Genomic DNA, 10,573 nt, shown 5'->3' with positions numbered 1-10,573 from the left:
ATCTTTGATTATAGCAACTGAGGGAGCTTTGGTGGCCTAGTGGCAAGAAGCCGTACTGCAATCCCGGAGGTATGCAGTTCAAATCCACCTGATGCTCTGCTGGAGAAGCAGGGGTGATCTCCCTCTGTACCAGTCAGATCCTATTTGATAGTACACACACATAGAAATTTATAGTTAAAATAAACTAAATGTTCAGGAATGGGGCAATGTTTAAAATTGTTTTAGTGACTAACAACAGAAAATCAATTGGAAAAACTGAAAGGGTTATCAATAGAGGGTTGTTGAAAGAAACATAATTTTCATTCTTGAGTACATATAACCAAACAAAGGATTCAGGTCTAAATAAGCGTGAAACTATTTAAAATTTTTAAATCAGGCACACTCAAATTCTCGTTAATTTACAAAAAGCCTTTTTCATTGTTTGTACTTAAATATTACCACTGGGCTCATTGACAACATCATAATATTAAAGAGGTTGAGATTATTAACAGCTTTAGTTTGCTTGGCTCCACAACACTCTTGGGTACCAACAGCCAGGAAATCAAAAGATGAATTGCATTGGGAATGTTGGCTGTCAGGGACTTCTCCAGAGTGCTGAGGGAACACCAAAGTCAATCTGGAAACTAAGGTGTGCCTGATCCAGGCCATAGACTTCACAATTACTTGTCATGCATCAGAAAGCTGGAAAATTGACTAGGGATAATAGAAGAATTGATGCCTTTGAGCTCTGGTACTGGAGAAGAATATTGAATATACCATGGACTTCTAGGAAAACAAACAGATTTTTCCTAGAGAGAGTGAAACCAGTCTGCTTCTTGGAGGTAAGAATTCTGAAGCTACATCTATTGTACTTTGGGAATGTTGCAAGGAGGAACCAATCCTTGGAGAGGGACGGTTTGCTTGGGAGGGTAGAGGGACAGTTCAAGAGAGGAAGACACTCAATGAGATGGATTGATTCAGTGACTGTGGTAATGAGGGTAGGTATATCAGAGACAATCAGGTTGGCTCAGGATAGAACAGGGTTCAGAGCTGTTGTACATAGGATCACTATGAGTCACAAATAACTCAATGGCACATAACAACAAACAAAAGCAACAAGTACTTCTTACAAAAAAAAAAAAAGAACACATACCTTAATAACTTATTTTCAGCATCCAAACTTGAAAAGTTGCATGAAGAAGACAATGGGATCCTCTTCTTCCCTATGGTTGGTTGTTGTTAGGTGCTGTAGAGTCAACTACAACTCAAAGCAACTCTACAAACAAGTGAAACCTTGTCCTATCCTACACTGTCCTCCTGAGGCCGCCATGCTCAAGCTCATTGTGGAAGTCACTGTGTCAGTCTATCTCCTTGAGGTCGTCCTCTTTCACTGACCTTCTACCTTTCCCAATATGATGTCCTTTTCCAAGGACTATATGAGATCAAGTTTTATCATCTTTGCCTCTAAGGAATATTTCCAACCCTTATATCTAGACATTCAATTGAAAGTATCTTTATAAGCCTACCTAATTCAAGCCCCGACTACCACTTGAGTTCTTCCTCAGTTATTCTCATTAACGTTAGGATCTTCCTTTCCTGAGAAAAGATGTGCCAGCTATCTATGTTATTAGCTAACCATTTCACATGTCTGTACTTTATTCTACAAGTAGGATATAAACATACATACTTGCAGACACCATTACAAGGTCACATCACCTGGGCAAGTCACAACCTAAACACTTAGTAAGTATTCAGTCGAAATAAATAAGCACTTTCAGAAAACACAGTTATTAATATTTTATTAACCTACTTATTTTACAGGAAGAAGATGAACCAGAACCTGTTGTGCAAGAGACTCCTTATGTTCCTAGCTTTCAGAGTCTAAATGTGTCGTGCCCCAATGGGCTCCTACTGACCTTCCTTGGACAAGAGTTTTCAAGTAAATGCTAGAGGGGATAAAGTAGGAGAGAGACAGGGGGCCAAAATACAGAAAATAGTTAAAACATCATAAAACAATGTGTATTTTCCTATGATTTAAACATACTTGATAATAAAAAATGTTTTTAAATAAGTAATCACACAAAAGTAGACTGCCCTTCTTTCTCCTCTAGAGCAGCTAGTGGATTCAAACCACCTGCAGTTGGCTTGGAAGCATTACTCCTTACTCTTAGGCTACTAGACCTCCCTTAAATAAATTTGTTGTTGTTGTTGTGTGTTGTCAACTCATAAATGTCCATAACTGATCCTCCAGTGGGTTTTCAGAGGCAATAAATCATGCAAAAGGAGATTACCTATCCTTTTCCTATGGAGTTGCTGGTGGATTCGAACCACATGCCTTTGGGATTGCAGTGCAGCTTCTAACCACTAGCCCACCAGAGTTCCCTTAAAAGTATGTTGTATTGTTATTAGATTCCTTCCAGTTGAGTAACCCAGTAAACAATAGATCTGAACCCTATTCTGTCTTATGCCATCCTCACCATCTCTGATACGCTTGAGCCTATTGCTGCAGTCACTGTGTCAGTAACAATGTGAATATTTTTAACACTTTGCCAGGCAATAAATTAAGTACTTAATACATATATTTTTTAAAAGTGTTACAAAATTTGAATACTAAGAGCTAGGGGTAAATAATTCTTATTTTACAAAATAAAGCATTTGAGGCTTTAGACAGTTCAGTAACTTGCCCTACATCACCCAATAACAGCAAAGTTAGCACATTAACAAATATTGTACAGTCCTACCTTCCTCTTTCTACAGAGATCATAGCTTCAGTAATTTTCAAATATGGTGAAAACTGTTATGGAATGGTAAGCCTGACTGTGAGTGACCTCTGCTGGGCTCTTGGCAAACAGGAAATATGAGGGAACATTTTGTACCCAGTGGCAAGGATTATTAAAACGGATGCAAAAGAGCAAGGGGGGATATGGGTGCATCAAAACAGAAAAAAAAAAAACCTTTTTATTTTGTCCCTAAGTCTCCTGGACTTCACTATAGAAAATTTTTTCCCCCATGGAGAAGGCATTTATTAGGTGCTTATAGATGCCTTTTATTTACTATATTTGAATGTATAAGGGCATCAAAACTCAACTGCTTTGAGTTATGTTCCAGGAAAATTGAGAAAAGGCTATTATCCTGACTCAGACAAAATAATGAAACTAATAAAAGTAAAAAGACAAAATCTCAGGCCCAAAACATTGCTCAATCCACAGAATCATTTCTTTTTTTTTGCTTTTAAGATCAATATATCAGTGATGAGGGACCCACTTGGGACATCATGATCCGACAGAGCTACCCACAGAGGCTGAAACACTCTGATTTCTACAAAACAGTGATGCCACCCCTGGAGCAGGAAGCATCAAGAATTATCACAAGCCAAGGCACTGTTGTCAAATATATGTTGGATGGCTCCACACAGGTAAAAGAATAAGGTGGATAAATTCCTTTTCTCTGCTTAGAGAGGGTAAAACCAAGTTTCTCCTTGAAGGCTAGGATTTTGTAGCTCCATCTCACAGACTTTTGTTATGTGGCCAGGAGAGACTGGTCCTTGGAGAAGGAAATCATGCTCAGAAGGGTGGAAAGACAGCGCAGGAGAGAAGGAGCCCGGATGAGATGGATTGATAGAGTAACTCGGGTAATAGTGGTAGGTGTGTCAGAGACAGTGAGACTGTCTCAGGACAGGACGGGCTTCAGAGGTGTTGTACATTGGGTCACGATCAGTTGCAGGCAACTCGATGGCACATAACAACAACAACTGCTTCAAAGTAAAATACAGGAGACTGGGTAAGGGACAGTATTATAGAAAGGAAGAGCTGAAAGGGAGCTTTTTCATCTGCACATCGCCTAAGTGGCAGGCGGGTGCAGCTTCTAAGCTCTCCAAAATCCAAGTTGTCTGACAATCCATTGCCCGTGTTCTCACTGCTATCAACCAGACTCAGAAGGAGAACACCAGAAAATAGTGTAAGGGCAAGAAGTATAACCCCCTGGACCTGCGTCCCAAGAAAACACGTGCCATGTGCCGAAGGCTCAACAAGCACAAGGAAAACCTGAAGACCAAGAAAAAGCAGCAAAAAAGAGCACCTGTTCCCACTATGGAAATATGCAGTCAAGGCCTGAACTTCTTACATAAATAAAACACAAAACTAGAAAGGAAAAAAGAAGAAGAAAAACTTGAAAGTGAATAAAATTAACATGCATAAATTCTTGAGAAGCTTTAAGGTCATGCAATAATTTTGAAAGTTGGTATGAGAAAGGATCAAGAGTTCTTAGAAATTAAAAATAATGCTTCTGAAAGATTAAAGAGAGATTAGGAGGGAAAGAAAAGTTAACACTTGAAGAAGAAATCTGTTCAATGTAATTTCTAAAGAAGAAATAATGTGAATGAATGGGTAAAAAAGAATGTAAGAGCTAAAAATAAAGCTTCAGATGAAACAGGGCTATCAAGTGATGACCAGAGTTTATATTAGTTACCTTTAAGACATCTACATCTAAGTATATATTAGTGTATTTAGAACTTCATCAATCAACCAGTTACCTAAAGTAACTGTTACCTAAAAAAAACCAGTTTCCTTAGTAACAAAAGGGCATCAGTCGTCTCACTACTAGCACAGACGTGACAATTCTGAAATTCTTGTCATATATATCTGAGAGCTAGAGATGTGTATGTAGTACCTATAGATATTTTATATTATGCAAAGTCATTTGACTGTGTGGATTATAACAAATTGTAGGTAACATTTACAAGAAGGGGAATCCCAGAACACTTAATTGTACTAATGCAAAACCCATACCTAGATCAAGAAACTGATGTCTGAACAAAGTAAGGGAACACTGCAAAGTTTAAAATAGAGGAAAATGTGCAACAGAGGTGTATCCTTCCTATCTCTCTGCTGAAAATCATTCAAGTAGCTGAACTTTATGAAGAAGAATGTGGCACCAGGATTGGTGGAAGACTCATCTATAACATGCATCATGCAGATGGCACAACCTTACTTGCAGAAAGTGAGAAGGACTTGAAACACTTTCTGCAGAAGATCAAAGACTACAACCTTCAATACAGATTACATCTCAAGACTGAAAAAACAAAAATCTTCACCACTGAGCCATTAGGCAACATCATGATAGATTAAAAAAGATATAAATTTTCAATGATTTCATGTTACTTGCATTTATAAGCAATAATATTGGTACCAACAATCAGGAAATCAAAAGATATGTTGAAAGTCTATAGTCAGGGATGTCTCCAAAGTACTGAAGAGCAAGGATGTCAGTTAAAAGATTAAAGTGCATCTGATTAAAGCCATGGTATTTTCAATAACTTGCTATGCATCAGAGAGTTGGACCGTGAATAAGGATGACAGAATTGACAACTTTGAGTTGTGGTGCTGGAGAAGAGTACTAATTATCCCATGAACTGCTGAGAGAACAAAAATTATGTATTGTAAAGCAGCCAGGGTGCTCTTTGGAGGGAAGGATAGTGAAATTTTATTTTGCATACTTTGAGCATGTTGTTAGGAAGAGGCCAGTACTTGAAAAAGGACATCATGCTGGGAAAGGAGAAGGGTCAGTGATGGGAGGAAGGGAGGAAGACCCTCAACCAGGTGGATTAACAGTGGTAACAGTGACAGTGGGCTCAAGTGTGTCAGCGATGTTGAGGATGAAACAGGATAGGTCAGGGTTCAGATCTTTTGTTCATAGGGTCGCTATGAGTTGTAGTTAACTCTTTGGCATCTAACAACAGCTACATAGCTATTTTAGACACCAGACATATGTTGACATAGAGAAAGTACTTAAATATGCATGCTAAAACTTTAATAGTAACTTTTAGAAAGATTGAAATAAAATTGATCATTTCTTACTTCTTATGAGGATGAAGAAGGGGACAAGCGGGAAGTCTGATTTAAGTCAGTCAAAGGACAATAGGAAGAAGAGGAAGTAAATGGAGGATGATGTGCTGATTGTGAAGTTATTATCCTTTACTGTACTAGGCTTCATGCTCTGACTGGGAACCTGCACATGATATTTATACTCTAGATAAATTTTAATGTATTTCCATTTGTAAAAAGTGTTCATTGTTAACTAGTCTCTTCATTGGTTTTGAGATTCTAAGATTTTTTTCTCTCTCTAGATTCTTTTTGCAGATGGTACTGTGAGCAGTAGCCCTGATTCAGGTCCTGTTTGTCTTCCTTCTGAAATGCTAGCAAGCCCTCATAGTGGAGATTTAATAGAATCTACTTCTCAGCAAAAATCAGAAACAGCTCCATCTGAGACTGTCATCACCAAGAAAGGTAGTAATTTAAGCCTCACAATATAATGGGTAAGATAAAGTCTTCATTATCATTACTATGGAGTCCAAAGTGGTATTGCAAATTGAAAGATTGGAGATTTGAGTTCACTGAAGACTCCTTAGAAGAAAAATTTGTCACTATCTTGAGAAACATCAGTTAACTTACAGAATGTAGTCAGTAGAAACAATGTTCTACAACTGCTGTGGTGAGTAATGTCTAGAATAGTAACAGCTTTTGAGTAGCCATCTAACTTATGACTATTCGTCTGTACCCATTCCAAGCAAAGAAAAGTGAAGAAAGTACAAGATTCATGGGAACAATTAGTCCAAAGGACCTCAGATTCCAGAAACCTAAGACTTGAACAACTAGATAGCATCCAGCTACCACTGCTGACCACTCTCAAAGGGATCACAAAAGGTCCTGGACAAAGCAGGATAAGAATTGTTTTGTCCGTGAAATACCCCTCAAAAGAATAATCCACATGTATGTAAATACAAAAAGCACTTTATCACTTTATTTTAGAGAAAATCCACATGTGGAGACTTTCTCTCTCAACAGGAAGGTTGTTGTTGTTGTTAGGTGGTGAGGGAAAAAGCCATGAGTCCCTTCCACCCAACTGTTTTTAAGGCCTTCCTGGTGCTACTGTTGGGGCGGGGAGATTGGAAGCATGGTTGGTGGGCTGGGGTATAAATCATGTGGGTCGGCTTTTGATGGGCTGGTTACTTTGCCCGCCTTTACTCTTTTTGTGTCACGTAGACACTAGTTAATTCTTTACTTTGCAAGGACAGATAAGACTTTACCTGGCACATTTGTGTTTGCTTTAAGCTAAGGATTTTTATGGCCCGCTTCTGCTTCTGGTATTAATGGTTTTGTTTTTTTAAAAATATGGGGTTTATGCTGTTCCCTCAGAATGTGAAACAAAACTAAACACTATAAAAAAAGATCAGGATTACTGATGATCTACTTCTAAAAATAGTCATCGGATGAATTCTAAATCAGGGTTTCCAGGGAGTTTCCAGATAGGTCAAATAACAACAATCCTTTGTAAATGGGACTTCTTGAGAGAGCACCAAGCCCCGTGTGTGTCCTCCAGTGGCTGCTAGCCTATTGGTTTTCACAGAGGAATCATGATTGTGAGGTTATTGATTTTTAAGATCACTGTACAACTAAGAAGAACATGGACAGGAATAGAGCATGTAATAAAACCACAAAGCCTCTGATCTTACTGAGATTCAGACCTTCTTCTTAAATAGTTTCTTGAACTGTTGCAAGATTTTTATTAATTTCCAGTGTTTGGGAAAAGTTAATTTTGACTGTTTTTGTGGGTTTTTTTATAGTGTTCCCATTATATTTTTAGAAAATGATATTTTTTTTGTGGATATTTACCATTATGGAAAGTCTTTTCCCATCACACAAAATTCATTCTTTGGTATTTTTATTGTTTTTCAGTTCTAAATATTTTCTAATTTTCTATGACACTTTCTTTGACCTATGAGTTATTTAAGCTCATTTCTAAATATCCAGACTTACATTGCTGCTGTCAGGTGTTATCAAGTTGGCTTCAACTCATATCTACTCAGTGTATAGTAGAGAGAAGTACTGATTGGTCCTGTACCATCCACGACTATGAATGAGCCTATTGTGGCAGCCACTGTGTCAACCCATCTCATTAAGAGTCTGTCTCATTTTTTAATATTTTTTTGACTGAGCATCTACTTTACTGACCATAGTGTTCTTCAGTGGGGGACTCTTCTCTCCTGAAAACATGTCCATAGTATCTAAGATGAAGTCTTGCCATCTGCCCTTCTAAGGAACATTGTTCTGATGATACTTATCTCAAGACAGATTTGTTTATTCTTTAGCAGAAAGATGACCCAACAGAGTGTGAAAATTATCAAACAATATCATTGATATCACATGCAAGCAAGATTCTGCTGAAAATTATCCAAAAACGTTTGGAACAATATGTCAACAGAGAACTGTCAGATGTGCAGGCTGGATTTAGAAGAAGTCGTGGTACTAGGAATATTATAGCTGATGTTAGATTGATCTTAGCAGAAAACAAAGAATACCAGAAGAATGTCTATCTGTGCTTCATTGACTATGCGAAGGCTTTTGACTGTGTGGATCACAACAAGCTGTGGCTGACTCTGAGAAGAATGGGAATCCCAGAACATTTGATTGTGCTAATACAAAACTTATACTTGGACCAAGAGGCAGTTGTCAGAACAGAGCAAGGAGACACTACATGGTTCAAAATCAAGAAGGGGGTTCGTCAGGGATGTATTCTGTCTCCATACCTTTTCAATCTGTATGCAGAACAGATCATCCGAGATGCTGGGCTATACGAAGAGGAATGTGGCATCAGGATTGGTGGAAGAATCATCAACAACCTGCGTTATGCAGATGGCACAACCCTGCTTGCTGAAACTGAGGAGGACCTGAAGCCCTTGCTGCAGAAGATCAAGGACTACAGCCTCCTATATGGACTGAAGCTCAACGTCAAAAAAACAAAGATTCTCACCAATGGGCCAATTGGCAGCATCAGCATGGATGGTGAAGAGATTGAGATAGTTAACAGTTTTAATTTACTTGGCTCCACAGTCAACACTCTTGGTAACAGCAGCCAGGAAATCAAGAGATGAATTGCACTGGGAGTCATCTATGAGAGACGTCTCAAGAGTACTGAAGAGCGACGATGTCAGGCTGGAGACTAAGTTGTGCCTGATCCGAGCTATAGTCTTTGCAATTATGTGCTATGCATTGGAGAGTTGGACAGTGAATAGGGTTGATAGAAAGAGGATTGATGCTTTTGAGCTGTGGTGCTGGAGACGAGTGTTGAATATACCATGGACTGCTAGGAGAACAAACAGTTTGTCCTGGAGAGGGTGAAGCCAGAGTGTTCCCTGGAGTCAAGGATTCTGAAGCTTCGTCTGACATATTTTGGGCATGTTGCAAGGAGGGACTGGTCCTTGGAGAGGGACATCATGTTTGGCAGAGTGGAGGGGTGGCAAAGGAGAGGAAGACCTTTGATGAGATGGATTGATTCTGTGACTGGAGCGGTGGGAATAAGTGCATTTGAGATGGCTAAGTTGGCACAGGATAGAATAGCATTTAGAGCTCTTGTACATAGGGTCGCTATGAGTCGCAAGCGACTCGATGGCACATAACAACAACAACAATATGATATATTCCATATTCTTCACCAACAAAGCTATTAATTCTTCTTTGGATCTCTAGTGGTATAGTAGTAAGAAGCAGTGCTGCACTCTGAAAGACATATAGTTCAAATCCACCAATTTTTCTGCAGAAGAATGGGCAATGCCTTCCCATGTGAGTTACTGCCTCTGAAAATCTACTGGTGTGTCAGCTATGGGTCTGCTCTTACTTGACATCACACAACAATTTGTCTTTAGTTCTTCTTACTTATTGTTCAGACCTTGCATGCACATATGATTGGAAATACTACAGCTTGAGTCAGGCACATCTTTGCTCTCAAAGTGACATCCTTTGATCCTTAGCACTTTAAATTGGCACTTTGGAGAAGAGTTACCTAATGCATTCTCATTGCAAAAAAGGTGACCTGACATAGTGTGGAAATTATCAAACAATAGCACTAATATCAAACACAAGCAAAATCCTGATGAAGAGTATCCAAAAACAACTGGAACACGCATTGGCAGAAACTACCAGAAACAGAAGCTGGGTTCAGAAGACGTCATGGTACTAGGGACATCATAGCCAATGCTATTTGGATCTTGGCCGAGAGCACAGAATACCAGAATGTCTATGAGTATTTCCTTGACTATGCTAAAGCATTTGACTATATGGATCATAACAAATTGTGGCTAATGTTGAGAAGAATGGGATTCCAAGAACACCTGATTGCACTCACGTGACATCTATGTTTGGACGAGGAAGTAGTCATCAGAACAGAGTAAGGAAACACTATATGTTTCAAGATTAGGGAAGGAGTGTGTCAGAGATGTGTCCTTGTCTCCATATCTTTACAATCTATATACACACCATTTGGAATGTTGGGCTTTATGAAGAGGAATGTAACATCAGGATTGGAGGAAGATTCATCAACAACCTGCATTATACAGATGGCTCAATCTTTCTTGCTTTAACTGAGGAGGACAGGAAGTGTTTGCTACAAAAGGTCAAGGACAGTAGTCTTCAATATGGATTAAAGCTCAACATCAAGAAGACAAAGACTCTCACCACTCAGCCAATTAGCAGAACCTTGATGGGTGGAAAAAAGATTGAGACTGTTAACAATTTCAACTTGTTCAGTTCCACAGTCAACA

The 10,573-nt window shown here is 38.9% G+C and overlaps 1 protein-coding gene across 1 annotated transcript in view; it reads left to right on the top strand.

Moving 5' to 3' along the window:
- Positions 1-10,573, top strand: part of SPAG17 (sperm associated antigen 17) — a 395,169-nt gene that overhangs the window by 292,195 nt on the left and 92,401 nt on the right. The window contains exons 26-28 of the mRNA XM_006902657.1: positions 1,801-1,918; positions 3,216-3,394; positions 6,104-6,263. Of these exons, the coding sequence (XP_006902719.1) occupies positions 1,801-1,918; positions 3,216-3,394; positions 6,104-6,263 (457 nt within the window). The remainder of the gene's footprint in view (positions 1-1,800; positions 1,919-3,215; positions 3,395-6,103; positions 6,264-10,573) is intronic.

This window comes from Elephantulus edwardii, unplaced genomic scaffold, assembly GCF_000299155.1.
Source record: "Elephantulus edwardii isolate Elephantulus edwardi_28Jun2011 unplaced genomic scaffold, EleEdw1.0 scaffold00437, whole genome shotgun sequence".
Lineage (NCBI taxonomy): Eukaryota > Metazoa > Chordata > Mammalia > Macroscelidea > Macroscelididae > Elephantulus > Elephantulus edwardii.
The sequence above is the reverse complement of the archived record's forward strand: the minus strand, read 5'-3'. Positions and strand labels throughout refer to the sequence as shown.